The 20,838-nt window shown below is 46.5% G+C and overlaps 1 protein-coding gene across 2 annotated transcripts in view; it reads right to left on the reverse strand.

Annotated features, from left to right (window-relative positions):
* LOC137652318 (ATPase family AAA domain-containing protein 5-like) overlaps positions 1 to 20,838 on the reverse strand; it is a 334,913-nt gene that overhangs the window by 272,765 nt on the left and 41,310 nt on the right. For both annotated transcript variants that reach the window (XM_068385648.1, XM_068385649.1), the window contains exon 3: positions 6,253 to 9,629. In XM_068385648.1, coding sequence (XP_068241749.1) covers positions 6,253 to 9,629 — 3,377 coding nt within the window. The remainder of the gene's footprint in view (positions 1 to 6,252; positions 9,630 to 20,838) is intronic.

Below are 20,838 nucleotides of genomic sequence, written 5' to 3' on the forward strand. Positions count from 1 at the left end.
CATGGATGGGAAGGACGCTCATTCTTGGCCAGAAAATCAAGTTGCAAGGAGCATATAGCTTTCCCGTCTCTGAAACCAATGTTCTTGCTCAAGGCGTGAATCTCATTAACTCTTTTAACTGTAGCCAAGCTAACCAAGAAAAGTCTTTTCAAGGTCAAATCTTTAAAAGAAGCCGAGTGCAAAGGCTCGAATCTGTCACTCATGAGGAATTTAAGAACAACATCCAAATTCCAGGCAGGCGATTCCTATTGACGCCTCTTAGAAGTTTCAAAAGACCTAAGGAGGTCTTGCAGGTCTTAATTGTTGGAGAGATCCAAATCTTTATGCCTAAAAATAGTTGCCAGCATACTTCTGTACCCCTTGATAGTCGAGGAGGAAAAGTTATGCTTAGTCCTAAGATCTAAGAAGAAATCAGCAATCTGTGTTATAGAGGTACTGGAAGAAGAGACCGAGTTAGCTCTACACCATTCTCTGAATACCTCCCACTTGGACTGATACACCCTGATGGTAGAAGTCCTCCTTGCTCTCGCAATAGCCTTGGCTGCTTCCTTCGAAAATCCTCTAGATCTAGCTAGTTTTTCGATAGTCTGAAGGCAGTCAGACGAGAGCTTGGAGGTTTAGGTGGTTTCTTGCCAAGTGAGGTTGTCAGAGAAGATCTGCTCTTAATGGTAGGCTTTTCGCAATGTCCACCATCCATTCCAGTATCTCTGTGAATCAACTTCTTGACGGCCAGAAAGGAGCTATTAGGGTCATTCCGGTTCCCTCGTGAGACACTAACTTCTGTAACACCCTGTACAGGATCTTGAAAGGTGGGAACGCGTACACATGCATGTGTGACCAATCTAACAGGAATGCGTCTGTGTGAGCTGCCTCGAGATCCGGAACTGGCGAGCAGTATGTCTCCAGCCTTTTCGTCTTCGAGGTTGCAAACAGGTCTATGAGGGGACGACCCCATAACCGCCACAGCCTCTTGCAAACATCTAGGTGTAACGTCCACTCTGTGGGGAGAACTTGGTTCCTCCTGCTGAGTCTGTCCGCACTCACGTTCTTGACTCCCTGAATAAATCGTGTCAATAAGGTAATCCTCCTTTCCTCCGCCCATACGAGAAGAGATCTTGCTATCTCGTAAAGAGACCGAGTGCGTTCCCCCCTGCTTTGCTATATAAGCCAGAGCCGTGGTGCTGTCCGCATTGACCTGCACCACTTTGCCTAGGACTAGATTCTCGAAGCCTTTGAGGGCTAAATGCACTGCTAAAAGCTCCTTTTGATTGATATGGAGCTTTTCTTGCTCTATCGTCCACAGACCTGAGATCTCTTCCTTCCCTAAGGTTGCCCCCCACCCCAAGTTTGAGGCATCGGAAAACAACACGAGGTCTGGGCTCTTTTGCTTCAACGAGAGGCCCTCCTGGAGTCTGTGCACGTTGTTCCACCACTGAAGGTGCGTTCTGATGGAATTTGTAATGGGAATGCTTTCCCTGTCGAGGCTGTCCTCTTTCTTCCAATGAGCATTGAGATGAAACTGAATGGGACGTAGGTGCAGGCTACCCAGAGACACAAACTTTTCCAGTGACGAGAGGGTCCCCAGAAGACTCATCCACTCTCACCAAACTGACGTCCTTTTCCATAAAGGCACAAAGTTTTAGGAGAGCTGATTGAATCCTTACAGGCGACGGAAAAGCCTGAAAAGTCTGACTCTGAATCTCCATCCCCAAATAAAGAATCTTCTGGGATGGAGACAGCTGAGACTTCTTTGAACTCACTATGAGTCCCATTTCCTTTGCCAAATTCAATGTCAGCTGAAGATCCTTCAAACAGCGATCGGCCGAGGGGGCTCTTATGAGCCAATCGTCCAAGTACAGGGAGACTCTGATGCCTCTTGAGTGCAGCATGCTCGCCACATTCAGCACGATCTTTGTGAATACTAGAGGGGCTGTGCAGAGACCGAAACACAAGGCCCGGAACTGGAAGACTTCTTTCCCGTACACGAACCTCAGGTAACGTCTGCAACTCGGATGTATTGGGACATGAAAGTAAGCGTCCTGGAGGTCTAATGATACCATCTAGTCGCCTTTCCTTACTGCTGACAGCACGGTTTTCTGAGTTTCCATGGTGAACTTCGAATTCTGGACGTAGTTGTTGAGGGCACTTACATCCAGAACCGGTCTCCATTCCCCCGAACTCTTGGGGACCAAGAACAAACGGTTGTAAAACCCTGGCGATTCTAAGTCCCGCTCCCTCTCTATCGCTTTTTTCTCTAACAGGAGAGACATCTGAAGTCGCATGGCTTGCCTCTTCGGTCCTTCCCTGTATTTGGGCGAGAGATCCACAGGATCTGTGGCTAAAGGAGGCTTTGAGAAGAATGGGATTTTGTATCCTTCCTTTAAGACATGAACGGACCAAGGGTCAGTTCCTCTCTTCTCCCAGGCCTGCCAGAAATAATTCAGCCTGGCCCCCACTGCTGTTTGAAGGAGAGGACAGTCAGACTCTGCCTCGACTGGACTTCTTCCTATCGGGCTTGAAGTTACTTCTTCCGGCAGGTTTACCACAAAAGGGCTGAGCAGATTGCGAAAATGAAGCAGTTTCCTTTGGTCTACGGGAAGGGAAAGATGTCGGCAGCACCTTCCTAGCTGTCTTGGCAACCAAATCATGAGTAGCCTTCTGCGACAGCGCACCGGCAACTTCCCTTACTAAATCTTGCGGGAACAGCGCAGAAGACAGCGGTGCAAAAAGCAACTCCGATCTCTGAAAGGGAGTGACCCCTACAGAGAGGAACGAACACAAAGTTGCCCTCTTCTTCACAACTCCTGCTGTGAACAGGGCAGCCAATTCATTTGAACCGTCTCTAACTGCCTTGTCCATACAAGACTTAAGTTGAATGAGGTTACTAGAGTCAGAGCCCTTCATTTCCGATACTTTTCTCCCCAAGGCCCTGAACATACCTTTCAGGAGATAGTCGAACTCCGACATAGACCACCACACTTTAATTTTCCTCATAGCTAATCGACGAGAAGAGTCTACTAGGCTTGAGAACTCCAAGGAACTCCCAAGCCTAAGACCTCTCCTGTCTCATACCAAACACTCGATTTTGAGGCTAGTCTGGCAGGAGGAAAAGCGAAACACGTCTTGCCAAGAGCTTTCTTCGAATCCATCCACACTCCAATCAATTTCAAAGCTCTCTTAGAGGAGCGAGAGAGTACCATTTTCGTGAACAAGGATGTTTTCGCTGCTTTACCAAGGGTAAATTCCGAAGGAGGAGAACGCGGAGCTACAGGCGTAAAATGGTCTGGGAATAACTCCGTGAAGACCAGCATTAATTTCTTGAGGTCTACCGAATGTTGAGGCAGTTTATCCTCTTCTCCTCCTGAAATATCGTCCAACTGTTCCTCCGGGGAGAAAACCTCATCCGGCTCTTCCTCCGAAAATTCAGCCGCCGCAGCGTTCCTGTGCAGACGTGTCAGCGCTGACATAGAGGCGCTTGCGTTGTTCAATATTCCCATCTGTCTGACAATCACTAGCCTTGCGTTTGTTGTCACGTTCAGTTTGCGAAATAGCATCCAACTGACGCGAGGCGACAAGAATTGACCGACGCGTAGCGTAATGGATTGGCTGACGCTTGGAGTCATGGGTTGACTGCCGTGCAGTGTCATGAGTAGCGTCTGGCTGACGCTGTCGCTCCACCGTGTCATGGGTTGACTGCCGTGCAGTGTCATGAGTAGCGTCTGGCTGACGCTGTCGCTCCACCGTGTCATGGGTTGACTGACGAGTAACGTCTGACTGCCCCTGACGCTCCCCGGTGTCATGGGTTGACTGGCGTGAGTCGTCACGCTGACGCTGACGCTCCGCAGTGTTATGGGTTGACTGGCGTGTGTCGTCACGCTGACGCCTCGCGTCTGCCTGTGACTGACGCTGACGCTCCGTATCGCGTCCGCTTCGGTCCTGCCGCTTAGCGGCCCGCTCCACTGTTTGGTGAACGTCATCGCGTGAGACTGCCGTTCGGTGGTAAGCGCGATCGATTGATGTTGAGAAGCAGAACCTCAACCTGCCGTTGAACACTACGATTGGGAGATCGCCTGTGCGATAACGCGTCAGTACCAGAGACAACAGGCCGTCTGTGCGCCAACAGGTCTAAAACGGATGACTGACGCCCAACCGCACTGCCAACAGCAGGTCGATAAGACTGCATAAGCGACGAGAGTTGCCGCTTCATGCCCAACAGCATAGACCATTTGGGATCACTTTTAGACAACACGCATGCCGCCTCTTCCAATACGAATTCGCCCTCTTCATCGCTTCCAAATCGCTCCCCACTTTCGGGAGACGAACCCCAGTCTGACGGAAGCGGCGGTGCATGAACCGTAACACCAGAACCAGGGATCAGCTCCGAATCTGACAGAACCAAACCTTTATCCATTTCAGAATCCACCTCTGAGCGTTTCGCAGGCGAACACTCGCCAAGGGACTGAAAACGCTCGGGTGTATCCCAATGGCTACAGCCTAGTTGTTGAGGAGGAGAATTGCGCTGTTGTTCCACTGCGTGCGATTTTCTCTTAAGCGGTCTAGAGGTTTGATGCCAGACCTCATCACGTGAGCCTTCATCCGAAGAAGGCGATAAAGCACTAACCTCATCTTTCCTGTGGTGAGGGTGAGCGACCTGTGATACGACAGCAGGAACGCTCGAGGGGATGTCTGCGCGATTGATGACGCCTCTCATTCCCTTTTGCCGTTCGACGTAACTTCTCCCATGGGTTCGGGAGCTTGAAAGAGGTCTTAGGCTAGGCGAACGACAGGATCGCGCAGACGCACCCTCCACAAAACTGAACACATTTGTCGAACTTTTAACACTTGATAGGTCGCCTGTGCGACAACTTTTAAGCAAACTAATTTCAGATATCATTTGTTTCTTGTCCGCCGCTAACAATTCAACTCTTACACCGAGAGCTTGAATAGCGGACAACATATCCCTCATCGTAGGTTCCTTCGGTTCCTGATCTACCACTATGGGGGAAGGATTAGGATCAATAACATTAAAAACAGGTAATTCTACAGAACGGGAAGAACTGCACCTAATTCTGTCTCTCTCTAATCTGAGTATAGCGCTCATAAGCTAACCACTCACTTTCGGTTAAAGAACAACATTCTTCGCACCGATCCCCAAAAGTACAAGTTTTACCCCTACAATTTACACAAATAGTATGTGGATCAATAGAAGCTTTAGGGAGATGAGTATGACACCCTTTAATACACTTCCTATATACAGGGGAGGGGTCGGCCATATTGAAAAGTTACGAGAGATAACAAAACAATAACAAGGGTCAAAACTAATTAAATAAACCCAAAACAATAAAGATTTCAAGAAAATATGAAAGAGAAATCACTAAAGTGAAAGCCCAAAAACAAAAGACAGTGTACATCACCAAATAAACCGTCCAAAACAAAGTAAGTTGCGAGTGAATTTCAATCGTTCCAGCTAGCAATGGCGGCAGAGAAGGTCTGATTGGTTGGAATAGTTCGGCCTGTCTACCGCGAGGGTGCTAGTATACACCTGGCATATCTGCGATTGCCATGAGATTTTGAATTTCTGCCGGGAGTCCAGGAACTTTAGCCATTCTTATATAACCAGGGGTAAGTTTTATGTTTAAAATAAATATTTCCTATATAAACTATAAAAACTTGAACAAAACAAGATTAAGAAATAAGATAGAATAGTGTGCCCGAGTATACCCTCAAGCAAGAGATCTCTAACCCAAGACAGTGGAAGACCATGGTACAGAGGCTATGGCACTACCCAAGACTAAAGAACAATGATTTGATTTTGGAGTGTCCTTCTCCTAGAAGAGCTGCTTACCATAGCTGAAGTCTCTTCTACCCTTACCAAGAGGAAAGTAGCCACTGAATAATTACAGTGCAGCAGTTAACCACTTGGGTAAAGAGGAATTGTTTGGTAATCTGTGTAGTCAGGTGTATGAGGACAGAGGAGAATGTGTAAAGAATAGCCCAGACTATTTGGTGTATGTGTAGCAAAGGGAAAATGAACCGTAACCAATGTATTACTGTCTAGCCAGTCAAAGGACCCCATAACTCTCTAGCGGTAGTATCTCAACGGGAGGCTGGTGCCCTGGCCAACCTACTACCTAATTAGGCAGTTATATTTTCTTTCAACATGACTGAACATACTCCTTTACAAGAATAGCTCATGAACTTTGGAATAGTCATTAAAATAGCAATTCTAAGAGTACAAAATAATTTTCCTACCTTGACTTTTTAGCTCCATGATGCCTAGCCTGTTCCACATTCTCTTTATCATCATTCACTTCTTCAGTGGCTTCTATCACTCTTGGTGGGGAACAAAATTTTGTTTTTCTTGTTTTTTTTATAAAAATCTCATCAGGGGAAGATAACGATCCATCACTGCCAAGAACTGTGACAGAATTGTCCAAATTCAAAATCTCCTCCTTTTCTGCAACATCTGCTGGTCCATTATCTAGAGCATGGAGTTTATGACTTTCGCTTTTAGCAGTAATTTTTTTTCCTATTTTGTGTTTTGCTATGCCACGTCTAACTTGTTTTTCACGTTTCCTTTTTTTCTTTTGTAGAGGATTATTACTGATCATCTTTCTTTCTGATTTTGCTTCCTTTATCTTATTTACTATCAACTTGGGTTGCTTTTTTCTTCCTAATGGCCTTTTCTTCATTTTTTCACCTGCCATTTTTGTGATCCCTTTGACAGAAATTTTACATACACTCTCATCCAGGCAAATGTCATTTGGTTCTACCTTCTCTTCACTCCCAGTATAATTTGGAATTGCCTGAGATGATTTTTCAGATTTTTTGCAAACTTTCATTGGTTTATTTACAAATATATCATCATCTATGTTTTCTGTCAGTAAATTATCAATTGGAATCCTACCTTCAGAATTTTCTAAGACATCTCCATCAACATGAGCTGGACATGGCTTACCATCAACAGCACTAATTTCAGCAGTAATGTCAATTTTACTTACACCCTTAATTTTAACATCTTTTTTAACATTTTCATTTCCAGACTTCTTGGGAGAATTTAACTGGATCTGCTCAAGCAACTCAATCTTATCCAAATCATCATCATCTTTTTTTAATCTTCGGGATGATCGCCTGACCTGTGTCCTCTCTCTGTTTAATTGTGTATTAGTCCTGGATTTCTTACTTGGAGAATAGCCTTCACATGGTGCATGAACATCTGCTTTAATGGTTAGGAAAGTTTTACTTCTTTCAACAGCTCTTTCTTCCTTACTCATCTTCTTGAAAAAAGTAGCTATATTGCCTTTTTTTGTGATTGGTACACTAGCTCCATTTGATATTTCAGCCATGTTGCATTCAGCATCAAAATCGTCAACCTTACTTTTTGTATGTAAGGGGCTTTTATCACTACAATCAATAATATTTTCAAGTTCATCATCTGATTCCACACAATTAACTTTCTTTCTTCTCTTTTTGGGAGGGCTGGTTAAAATGACGGAGGAAACTTGCTCAGTGGCTGGTTGATTATCTCCACCTTGCACCTCCTTACATATATCACCTACTCCATCTTCCCTAGCAGTTTTTGCTTCAATGATAACTGCAGACTTACTTTTACTGGTTCTTCTCAACTTTCTTACCCTTCTCAACTTCAAGGTCAAACTCCCTTCGTCCGAACTATTTTCTTGTATTGTTCCGAAGGAAGAAGTTATAATGTCATTTCCAAGCTTCTCCTCCCCATCACTAATTTCAGAAAGATTTGCATTGCTATATTTTGTTTCCTTCTTCACCTTATTCTGCATATCAATATCAGTCACATCTGCTTTAATGTTTTTCAGACTATTTCTAGACATTTCTTTAGAGTTTCTATGTAAAGCAAGCTCATCTGAGGAATTGCAGTATTTTTCTCCACCAGCATCCACAACCGAATGATTGCTTGACTCTCCTTTAATGTCTGAACAATTCTCTGTTTCCTTCAAAATGCATGACATGCTTTTGTTGTCGTCATGATCACCAATATTGACCAACTCCTCACATTCGTTGATGTCTTGAACATCAGCAACAGATATGAAATTTGTTTTATCCTCTACTAATTCTTTGCTACAAACATTAACTTCGATGTCATCACAGCTTGCATCAATCATATTGTTACTTTCCGACAAAATTTCATTATTTGCGGCACCCTGCTTTTTGCTCTCTCTCCCATTTCTTACTTTTGATCTCTTCTTTTTCTTTGGAATATCCTCAAAATCATCAAGAGATGAATCAAGTTCACAACTCAAGCTATTTTTTCTTTTTCGTCCTCTCTTTTTAGGCTCGAGATCACCAGACTTCCCAGCTTTTACTTTTTGTGATCTATGATGCTTTATATCTACACTGCATGTATCTTCATCTGACAAATCATCTTTTCTCTCTACAATGTTTCTGTTCATTTTATGTCTATTTGTCATCAAAAGAGTAAAGGCATTGCCAATTACAGGTGCTGTTTGCACCTTTTCAACACTAGAGACTGACTTGTCTTGTGAAATTTGTGGAACTACTAATTCATTATTAACTCTATCAATGGAAATATCACTGGTGGCTTCCAAATGTTTTGTAGTATGTTTGGCTTTGTCATTTTTCATACCCCCCATAACATCAATTTTACGTATAGAATCTACATCAAAACATTCACCCTTTTCGTTATTTTTTTCAGGAGTAACAAGGTCATCATTAACTTTATCCCCCCCATTGCTTTTTTCGGAAATGTTAGAATTTTTTTCCGCCGTTTTATGCTTGCCTTTGACTTGCTTGCCACTGACAAAACCTACCTTGTTTATATTCTTGTTTTTGGAATATTTAACACCAACAAAATCATCATCAGATACACTTACAATATCATTTGAATTAAGTTTGGAGACTTTTGCACTAAGCACTTCCTTACTCTTGTCTAATTTGGATCTTTTCCTGGGTGATTTTTTCCTTTTCAATGGAGAATTTTCCTCTTTTGGTATTTGAGTTTTCCTTCTGTCCTTGGTTAACTGAAGATCCACTGCTATCTCATCTACTTCATCATTCTTTTGAGGTACTAGTGAATCTCCTAGGAGTGTAGATTTATCATGCTTTTCTCTATTATTCTCAGTTTCTTCCATAATCATTGATTCCTCTTCTTCTGTTATTTTGTTTAGAACTTCATTTTGCTTGTCCCTATTAGCCATCATAAAGGCAAATATATTCTTATGTTTCACCACATTGTTATAAGAATGAGACTTTTCAACATTCGCATCTAATCTCATGGAAACTAAATTCAAGTTTTTGTTCGAGATTACCTCAAAATCTTCAACTTTATTTGATGACAGATCTTCTGTAACAGCACACTCTTTGCCAAAATGTGAAGTTTTACCTGTCTTTGTAATGTTTTCAGTGCTTTGAATATCACTTTCTGTTTGCTTTCTTATTATTTCAACTGAAACATCAGCATTTTCTTCATTTTTTTCTTCAATAATTTTCTCTTCCACCTTGTCAGTATTTGGATCATCACACGTGCTCAATGAAGAATCCGTCGCCTTTATTTTTGATTTCATTGTAGTAACATTCTTTTTTGTAAAATAACTTAGAATGCTTCCTTTCTCCACTTTCTGCTGGGAAGACATTTCCTGAAAAGAAAATGAGTTTACACTGAAAATATAAATCTTGAAATTTTATTTTAGATGTATACTGTACATGTAATTGTTCAGACAAAATTGAAAAGCATCAAAACTAATCAATATCACAAATTTTAAGTAATTTGTATTTTTCCTAACAGTACTTACCTCAAACTACTTTCTTAGGCGTATCTGGGATCTCCTCCCTATCCGACCAAGAATTTTGCGTAGTTCCCCCTATCTCCGTTGCCCTTGTTGGGTCGCCCCGTGGTGGATGGATACTCGCCCTGAGGCGACCCTGGGTCAGCTCACGAGAGTGTGCTGCTAGGTCTGACTAGTCAGTAAGCATATGTGAAAATACCATTCAAATTACTGTAAGGCACCTAGGGCAGGATGGGCGGCCAATAACCCGAAAGTTGTTCGAGGTAAGTACTGTTAGGAAAAATACAAATTACTTAAAATTTGTGATTTGTTCCAACACGGAGTACTTACCTCGAACTACTTTCTTAGGACACTTACACTTTAGGAGGCGTGGGTAGACTTACTGGCCGGACGACCCGCTATACCGGTATGTGATACGGGACCTAGATAGGAGGCTAGGTCCAGGGTAGGAGAGTCGGGGGAAGCACGCAAAAGCCTACTTGATTGAAGTCACCTTTATGCATAATCCGGACATGGTCTTCTACAACATCCATCTCTCACATGGGAGGAGGGAAAAGAAGGGGACAACAAGGGTAGCAAGGAAAAGGGCGGAGTAAGGCAGAAACTTGTGTCGCCTGCAATTACTCCCCTCGGTCTACCCCAGGGCATTAGCCTTAAACTGTTGAAGGGCGGAAAGACTGGTCCGATGGAGGAGGAGTCCAGGGACTTCCTCGTAGAGTCTTTCAGGTAGTGGACCGTAAAGGTGGACTGCCTGGACCATGTGCCCGCCCTCATGATCTGACCTACTGCCATGTTCTTGTCGAATTCCCAGGAGGTGCTAAGGCCCCTAATGTCATGGGGTCGTGTCTTGCCAGGGACTGCCGACCCCTCACTGTCATAAGCCCTTTTATGATTTGTCGAAGCCAAAAGGAGACTGTGTGCTTAGACACTGCTTTCTACACTGGGCCTGAGGCAACAAACAGACTTTTGATGCCAGGCCGAAATCTGGCTGTCCTGTTAAGGTACTTCCTGATAGTAGTCACTGGGCACAGGAACAAGTCTTCCGGGTTGTCCGAGTGAGGGATCGCCGGCATCGAGAAACCTTCAAACCTTGGGTCTACGATGACCGGGTTCTCTGTTTTGGCCACAAAACCAGGCAGAAACTTAAAGGCCAGGTCCTTCCACCCTTACGAGTGTGAGACCTCGAACGACAAGTCGTGGAGCTCATTCACCCTCTTGGCTGAGGCCAGAGCTAGCAAGAACACTGCCTTGAGTTTGAGGTCTTTATCCAGGATAATTTTGAGAGGTTCGAAGGGTGGCCTAGACAAAACCTTGAGAACCTTAGCCACATCCCACTGCGGGACCCGAGAGGCGCGGGGGGAACAAGATTGCTCGACACTCCTGATGATCATGGGAAACTGATGAGAGGCCCCCCTGGTCAATGCCTCCAAGTAGAAATACTTGTCTCAGTGCTGCTCGGACCCATTTGATGGCTGGAATGGAAACCCCTAGGTAGTCTCTTAGGTAGACCAGGAAGTCTGCAATCCTGTGGACCGATGCATCAAGGGGTCTCAGGTTCTGAGCCGCATACCACTTAGCAAATGTGGCTTTCTTGGCCTGGTAAACCATGACCGAGGATTTCCTAAGATAACCGGTCATCCTCGAGGCTGTCCTCTTTGAGTATCCTTCCTTTCTTAGTAGACGCCCGATAACCTCCACGCGTGTAGCTGAAGGCACTGGGGGTTCTCGTGAGACCTTTGGAAGTGGGACTGGTTTAGCAGATCTTCTCTTATGGGCAGAGGCCACAGAGGAAGGATAGCCAGAGCTTGTAGGTCCGCGAACCACTCCCTCTCCGGCCACCAGGGCACTACCAAAGTCAACCTTGTATCTCTTGACTGCCTGATCTTGATGAGAACCTGCCTGAGAATCCTGAAGGGAGGAAAGGCATATACGTCTAATCCATCCCCCGAGTGTTGGAAGACGTCATCGAACACTGCTGCTGGGTCTGGCACCGGGGAACAGAACACGGGGAGCTGTGCGTTGAGCCCCGTGGCGTAAATGTCTATCACCGGTGAGCTCCATCTCTGGAGGACCTTCTGGGCTACCTATGGGTATAAGGACCACTCTGACCCCACTACTTACCCTATCCTGCCGAGGCCGTCGGCTAGAACGTTCCTTTTTCCCGGAATGAACCTGGCTGTGAGGCTGATGTGTTCCTTTTCAGCCCATTCCAGTATTTGAGATGTGTGATTGCACAACTCCCTTGATCTCAATCCTCCTTGCTTCTTTATGTATGCCACCACGGTGGCGTTGTCGCACCTGACTGCTACCGTGTTTCCCCGGAGACGATAGGCGAACCTTGCGAGGGCCTTTTGGCCTGCTAGTAGCTCGAGCATGTTTATGTGAAGGGTCTTCTCCTCCGAAGACCATTTCCTCTCTGCTGTTTCCCCAAGCAGATGGGCTCCCCACCCCTCCTTTGATGCGTCTGTGAAGAGCAACATCTCTGAAGGAACGGACGTGAATGGTACCCCCTTAAGGGTGTTCGCCCTGTCGGATCACCAGGGGAGCATGTTCCTGGAGTCCGGAGACATCCTGACTAGTTCTTGAGGAGGGGCTCCCGGTGCCCAACGGTCCTTCAGGTTCTATTGGACTAGTCTCAGCTTGAGCCTCCCCTGAGGAACCAACTTCTCCGAGACCAGGTGGCCCACGAGCCTCTGCCAGTCCTTGGCTCTCATTAGTGCACCTGTCAGGAATGGTCGAATAACTTGATCCAGGTTGCTCAGCCTCTCTTGAGAGGGGAATGCCCTTCCTAATTGTGAGTCTAGGACCATCCCTAAGAACGTTATCCTGGTGGTGGGGACTAACTGGAACTTTTCCCAGTTGATGGTGATCCCCAGTTCCCTGCAGAACTGCAATAGCTTCGCTCCTTGCTCCTTCAAGACTGTCTCTGAGGCTGAAAGCAGCAACCAGTCATCTAGGTACCGGATCAGCCTGATGCCCTGCTTGTGGCCCCAGAATGATACTACGGTGACCACCCTCGTGAACCCCTGAGGAGCCGTTGACAGTCCGAAGCAGCGAGTCTTGACCTGCAGAGACTGGGATCCCCACTTCACTCTGAGGAACATCCTGCTGGAGGGATGCACGGGGATCTGAAAAAGTCGTCCTTGATGATCCAGGGATATCATGAAATCCCCTTCCCTCAAGGGTGCCAGCACTCCTTGAGTCGGCGTATTTTGCCTAAAGGAGGACTGGGCTGGGGCACCTCTCCTGCGGGAGGGCCGCGGAGATTGCTGCCCAGAAGTGGAGGGGGCCTCCTGTCTAGCTGGTGCCGTAGGTGGGTCGGCCACGTCCGCTGATGGTCTCCTATGGGGAAGACGTCTTGCCACTGACTGCCTGGGCTCCACCGCGTCCTTAATTTTGCCAACTCTCTCCATAGTTTCCGCTACTGCCTGCAGGGGGAAAATGGTCTCACCCCACACCGGCACATTCCTCTGAAACTTTGTTTCCCGTTCGGGAAGTCTACGGGAGAACCTGTTAAGGACCTTGTCCCTCCTCTTTAACACCCAGTTTGCTTTCAGGGTCAGGGACTGGAAGGTAAGGGACTTCATCACCTTCCCTCGTGACCGAATGAGTTCTTGTAGAAGGGCCTGATTCTTTGGTACTGACAGGCAGGAGGTCACATTGACTATGTCTCGCGAGGTGTCCTCCACCATGGAGGCCACTGCTTGAGAGAAAAACCACTGGTGCAGTGAGGGTTCTGTCACCTGTACTGCCCTGGTTTAACGTTGCAAAGGCTTCTTCCAACGAGCGGGGACCTGCATGACGCCCGTCTGGAACATAGAATTTCTTCTGGGTCCTCAGTCCCGGCAGGAGCTTGAAGGACCCTTGGGCTCTTAGGGAGTTCCTATGTCCCCTCAACGTATTTATCGATGTGCTCCATGCCTAGTGCCACGTCCCGTGCTAGCGGTAGGGCCAAGGATGGTTTCTGCTGGCCGGGGTTATCCACCATCCTCCTCAAACCTGAAAGCCAAGCCTGCTCTGATGATTTAGGCTTGTCTAATCTGTGGTGGTGGAGGATCAGAGCCCGGACTTTTCTATAGGAGGACACTTCGTCGAGGGAACACTCGCCCATGTCTAACAAGCCCCCTACCACTTGCTCTTCCATGTCAGCTGCATCCTCGAGCACGGATGGATCCGTGGGGGCGGCTGTATTCCTCACTTCTAGCTGATACAATGGAGCGGCTTCCTCCATCACGGATGGAGCCGCTGGGACGGAGGTAGCCGTCACGGGCCTACCCCCTACCGGGGAAATCCATGGGGTGTAAGTACCCTGATATGCCAGCGGCTGCCTCCAATGCTTAACTGGGGCTGGCGTGGCAACGGGAATGGATGCCATGCTGGCCGGGCCGAGCAAGCGGCTGCCTCCGCTGGACGGATAGAGCCAGTGACTTGCTGGGCAAAGGCAAGGTAAAGATTACGTGTGCCAACGTCTGTATCCGACGGGCGGACAGAGCCGAAGAGACACTGGGCAAAGGTGCGGGGGCGGCTCCAGCAGCCACTGGAGCAGCAAAAGCCCTGTTCGACCCACTAAGGGGGAAAGCCACTTTGTCTCCGTCACGGATGGAGCCGCCGGGACGGAGGTAGCCGTCATGGGTCTACCCCCTCCCCGGGAAATCCGTGGGGTGTAAGTACCCTGATATGTCAGCAGCTGCCTCCGATGCTTGGATGGGGCTAGCCGGGACAATGGAGCGGCTGGCTCCATCACGGATGGAGCCACCGGGACGGAGGTAGCCGTCACGGGTCTACCCCCTCCCAGGGAAATCCGTGGGGTGTGAGTACCCTGGTATACCAGCGGTTGACCACGAATCTTGAATGGGGCTGTCGTGTTACCGGGTATGGATGCCATGCCGCCGGGTCAGGCCAGCGGCTACCTTCGCTGGACGGATGGAGCCGGTGACTCGCCGGGCAACTGCAAGGTAAAGTTCATGTGTGTCAACGGCTGGATCCGACGAGCGGACGGAGCCGAAGAGACACTGGGCAAGGGCGCGGGGGCGGCTCCAGCAGCCACCGAGGCAGGCACTGGAGTGGTAAGAGCCCTGTTCAACCCGCTAGGGGGAAAAGCCACTTTAACCCATTTCCTCTTGGAGAAATTCCTCTTCTTGCTACTTAAGAGCTGGACTTCCTCCTTTTAGACCTCTTCCACTTCCTTCTCGTCTCTCGGGAGCCTGAGTCTTCCGACGAAGACGAGTCGTAGGACGAAGATGTATCTGAGGAGGGAGAAGAGGAAGAGGAGCTCGCTGAATCTTCTGTCAACAATGTAGGGTCTTGTAGTTGTGCAACCGGCGTGACGGGCTGCATGAAGTCCGACGGGAGCGTAGATGAGGGCGCCGGGGGCGTGCGTAGAGCCTTCCGAGAATTCCTCCTCCTGACGTATGGCTGATCTGAAGGTCATCCTCGGTGCCGTCCATACAATGGAGTCGGGGTCTGAAGATCCTGTGGGCTGCCTCTCCTAGTCCATAACACCCCAGGGCGCCGCTGAACCTGTAAGACACTGCCAAGATGGAGGGGAAGGAGCCGTTCCTGACTTCCCCCCACACCGGGTCTTCATTCGAGACAGGTCCGGAGGGAACCAGAACCTCGTCTACAGCACACACTCCCGCCCCACTAGCAGACCCCCCCCACATGCCTGCGTAGGCACAATACACCCTAAACCATCAACATTAGACTCATGGGGAATGGCAATGGGCCGTTTCCCCTCAACAGATTTACCTCGTCCCCTACTCTGGGTAGGGGGAAGGGGAAGGAGAACCTCTCTCCGACGGAGCTGCAGGAGACGTCAAAAGCTTACCGGTCTTAGGCCCGGGACAGCGACGCTGGGATTCCATAAGGAAAGCACTGAAACACCAAACAACACCAGTAACACAGTGAAAAAATGTGAATGGTAAGGCACAAAGGGATGGGGAAGCACAAAGGAAACACGTGGTAACACAAAGGCGGGTCGGACGGGATGTGAGAGAGCGGCGAGATGTTATCTACGCCGCGACCAGATGCTTACTGACGAGTCAGACCTAGCAGCACACTCTCGTGAGCTGACACAGGGTCGCCTCAGGACGAGTATCCATCCACCACGGGGCGACCCAACAAGGGAAACGGAGATAGGGGGAACTACGCAAAATTCTTGGTCGGATAGGGAGGAGATCCCAGATACTCCTAAGAAAGTAGTTTGAGGTAAGAACTCCAGGTTGGAACAAATACAATATTTCCATTAAAAGACAAGTGTTCATGGAATATTTACTTCATATTATGAGTTTAACCCATTGACAGACTATTGTGCTGTATTATTTCTATTCATGATAAACATTTACTCTGGACAAAAATAACAACTCTAATTTGTTAACATACATATACCAAGGCATTTCCCCCATTTTGGGGGGAAGCCAACATCAAACAAATGAAACAAAAAAGGGGAGGTCTCCTCTCTAGGTTCCTCCCAGCCTGACAAGGGTACTGCTAGGGTGGCACAGCCCAACCTCCCACATTATCCACCATAGATGAAGCTTCATAATGCTGAATCCCCTACTGCTGCTACCTCCGTGGTCATCCAAGGCACCGGAGGAAGCAGCAGGGCCTACCGGAGGAAGCAGCAGGGCCTACCGGAACTGCGTTACAATCGCTCGCCATTCATTCCTATTTCTAGCACGCTCTCTTGCCTCTCTCACATCTATTCTCCTATCACCCAGAGCTTCCTTCACTCCATCCATCCACCCAAACATTGGCTTCCTCTTGTACTTCTCTCATCAACTCTTGCATTCACCACCACCTTTAGCAGACAGCCATTTTCCTTTCTCTCAACATTGCCAAACCACCTCAATACATTCATATCCACTCTAGCTGCTAAATCATTTCTTACACACGTTCTCACCCTCATTACTTCGTTCCTAACCCTATCTACTCGAGATACACCAGCCATACTCCTTAGACACTTCATCTCAAACACATTCAATTTCTGTCTCTCCGTCACTTTCATTCCCCACAACTCCAATCCATACATCACAGTTGGTACAATCACTTTCTCATACAGAACTCTCTTTACATTCATGTTCAACCCTCTATTTTTTACTACTCCCTTAATTGCCCCCAACACTTTGCATCCTTCATTCACTCTCTGATGTATATCTGCTTCCACTCCACCATTTGCTGCAACTACAGACCCCAAGTACTTAAACTGATCCACCTCCTCAAGTAACTCTCCATTCAACATGACATTCAACCTTGCACCACCTTCCCTTCTCGTAAATCTCATAACCTTACTCTTACCCACATTAACTCTCAACTTCCTTCTCTCACACACCCTTCCAAATTATATAACTAATCGGCCAAGCTTATCTTCCGCGTCTGCAACCAGTACAGTATCATCCCCAAACAACAACTGATTTATCTCCCATTCATGGTCATTCTCGTCTACCAGTTTCAATCCTCGTCCAAGCACTCGAGCATCCACCTCTCTCACCACTCCATCAACATATAAGTTAAACAACCACGGTGACATCACACATCCCTGTCTCAGTCCTACTCTCACCGGAAATCAATCGCTCACTTCATTTCCTATCCTAACACATGCTTTACTACCTTTGTAGAAACTTTTCACTGCTTGCAACAACCTTCCACTAACTCCATATAACCTCATCACATTCCACATTGCTTCCCTATCAACTCTATCATACGCTTTCTCCAGATCCATAAACGCAACATACACATCCTTACCTTTTGCTAAATATTTCTCGCATATCTGCCTAACTGTAAAAATCTGATTCATACAACCCCTACTTCTTCTAAAACCACCCTGTACTTCTAAGATTGCATTCTCTGTTTTATCCTTAATCCTATTAATCAGTACTCTACCATACACTTTTCCAACTACACTCAACAAACTAATACTGTACCTCTTGAATTAAAACACTCATGCACATCTCCCTTACCCTTGTATAGTGGTACAATACACGCACAAACCCAATCTACTGACAACACAAAACACATATTAAACAATCTCAAAAACCCTTCAAGTACAGTCACACCCCCTTCCTTTAACATCTCAGCTCTCACACCATCCATACCAGATGCTTTTCCTACTCCCGTTTCATCTAGTGCTCTCCTCACTTCCTTTCTTGTAATCTCTCTCTCATTCTCATCTCCCATCACCAGCACCTCAACAACTGCAACAGCAATTGTATCTGCCTCCCTATTATCCTCAACATTCAGTAAACTTTCAAAATACTCCACCCACCTTTTCCTTGCCTCCTCTCCTTTTAACAACCTTCCATTTCCACCTTTCACTGTCTCTTCAATTCTTGAACCAGCCTTCCTTACTCTCTTCACTTCTTTCCAAAACTTCTTATTCTCTTCTTATGAATGACCCAATCCCTGACCCCACCTCAGGTCAGCTGCCCTCTTTGCCTCACTTACCTTGCGCTTTACTTCCAAATTTTTCTCTCTATATCTTTCATACTTCTCTACACTATTACTCTGCAGCCATTCTTCCAAAGCCCTCTTTTTCTCTTCCACTTTTACCTTCACTCCTTCATTTCACCATTCACTGCCCTTCCTCATGCTGCCTCCAACAAACTTCTTGCCACACACATCTTGCAATCCCAACAAAATTTTCTTCTAATAACTTCCACTCCTCCTCTAAATTACCAGTTTCTCTTACTTTCACTTCGTCATAAGCCATTTTCAACTTTTCTTGATATTTACTTTTTACCCGTGGTTTTATTAGCTCTTCAACCCACACTAGCTCCCTACTCTATTCCCCCACTCTTTTGCTACAACTAGTTTTCCTTCCACCAAAAAATGATCAGACATACCGTTAGCCATACCCCTAAACATGTGCACCTCTTTCAATCTTCCAAATATTCTTTTAGTTATCAACACATAATCCATTCATGTCCTTTCTACCACTCTTCCATTTGCCACTCTTACCCATGTATACTTGTTTTTATCTTTCTTTCTGAAAAAACTAGGACTTATCACCATCTCTTGCTCAACACACATATCTACCAGTCTCTCACCACTCTCATTTTCACCTGGTACGCCATACTTCCCAATGACACCTTCTACCTCTCCAGCGCCCACTCTAGCATTTAAGTCACCCATGACAACTACATAATTCCCTCTACCCAGTCCTTCTACACACCTCGTTAATTCATTCAAGAACTCATTCCGCTCTTCTTCACTTTTCTCACAACCTGGCCCATACGCACTGACAAAAGCCCAACATTCTCTACCCAACCTATACCTTACCCACATTAACCTAGATGATATCTCTTTCCATTCCACTACTTTACCTGTCATCCATTCACTCAGCAATAAAGCCACACCTTCTCTTCCTCTTCCCCTTTCAATCCCAGACACTCTACCAGACATTTCACCAAACATCACTTCACCTTTCCCTTTATCTTTGTCTCACACAAAGCCAATACATCCATCCTTCTATTCCTTAACATACTTCCAATCTCACATCTTTTACTCTCTATCGTACTACATCCACGCACATTCAAACGCCCCAAAACTAGAGTGCGGGGAGCAGTCACTAACCCCCCCCAGCTCCACTTCTTTGATGTCTCACAGGATTATAATACAGGAAAGGGGGTCCCCAGCCCCGTCATCCCATTTCTTAACATAATGACAGTAAAGTAGTGTACTATATTATATTTCATCTTAACAGAAAACAATAAAAAGACTGCATCCCTATACTAGCAAAGACATATGTATGAGGATTGTACTAAAATGAAAAATTTGTAGATAATTTGTATTTTTCTTAACGATAAAAACCTTTAGCTATGTATTACGAGTATTACTTTAGGTAAAACTGAAAGGATGAGCCATTAAAATTTTAGCGAGGGTTAACTACCCATCCCACTAGTTAGCGGGGGGTGAAGGAGTGGGTAGCTTGCTACCGCTCCCACTCGCACACCTGTGATTTAGCTCACTTTGTTTGGAGGTAGGACTTCAAGGGGGATAGGATTGGCTTAAGGTTTGTATCATTAGGAAAAATACAAATTATCTACAAATTTGTTATTTGTTCCGTAACTGGAATACAAACCTACCCTATTTATTAGGGGTGAATCGCACATTAGGAGGGTGGATGTCCCTGCCAATCTAGCTTTATGGCTTTACCCCGGGGCTCCTTGTATTGAATATGTTGGTACCAAATATAAGGAGTCCCTACACCTGGCTAAACACGGCTATGCAAGGTCTGCGGCCTACGCAAGCTGTGTGTTGAGAAAAGCAGTGTCACTGTCAAGGTGAGTAATTCCGAGTCCTTTTGTAGGAAAAACTGTTGGCCTAAGACTTTCCCAATACCACCTCGCCAAGGTAAGGGAACTCAACAGTATTGACATAATACTATGTACAAAAGGGAGGATGGTTTACTCGCAGTGGTTGAGGTCAGCTTGTGCAGAGAACCCAGGCTGCTGCTTTCCCCATAAGAGGGGAGGATGAAGAAAAGAAAAAGAGCTGGTCATTTCTTTTCATTCATGCAGACTAAAGACAAGTAACAATGCCCTCGACCTTCTGCTACTTGTCAAAAAGGAACTTGAGGTATACAACCAGCTGTTGTGCAGCTACCACAGCACCGATAGAGATTGTATCAAGTTCCTGTGGGTCATGTCTTGCAGGAGAAAGGTTGTGAAAGTCAACTGGAGCATTCACACCCTTGCTTGTAGAACCTGCGTCACAGAGTAATCAGCTTTGAAGGGCCAGGGCATAGGTCGTCATGTTGGAGGATCTGGATTCAGAGCGTAACTGATGACTGTGAATCGTCTCTCCCAGTGCTGACAAGAAAATGGTAAGCTAGCGATAGGTGAGCTAGCTACAGCTGACTATCAAGGACTGGCAATCAGCGAGCAAGAGATCAGCAAGCTTACGATTGACTGTTAGAGAGCTGCGGGTCAGAGATCGGCGAAACTGAGGTTGATGATCGAAGAAAGACGAGCTAGCAATCGGCGGTCTAGTGATCAGCAAGCTGTTGACTTGTTATCGACTAGCAATCGGCGATCTAGTGATCAACAAGCTGTTGACTGGT

This window comes from Palaemon carinicauda, chromosome 13, assembly GCF_036898095.1.
Source record: "Palaemon carinicauda isolate YSFRI2023 chromosome 13, ASM3689809v2, whole genome shotgun sequence".
Classification (NCBI taxonomy): domain Eukaryota; kingdom Metazoa; phylum Arthropoda; class Malacostraca; order Decapoda; family Palaemonidae; genus Palaemon; species Palaemon carinicauda.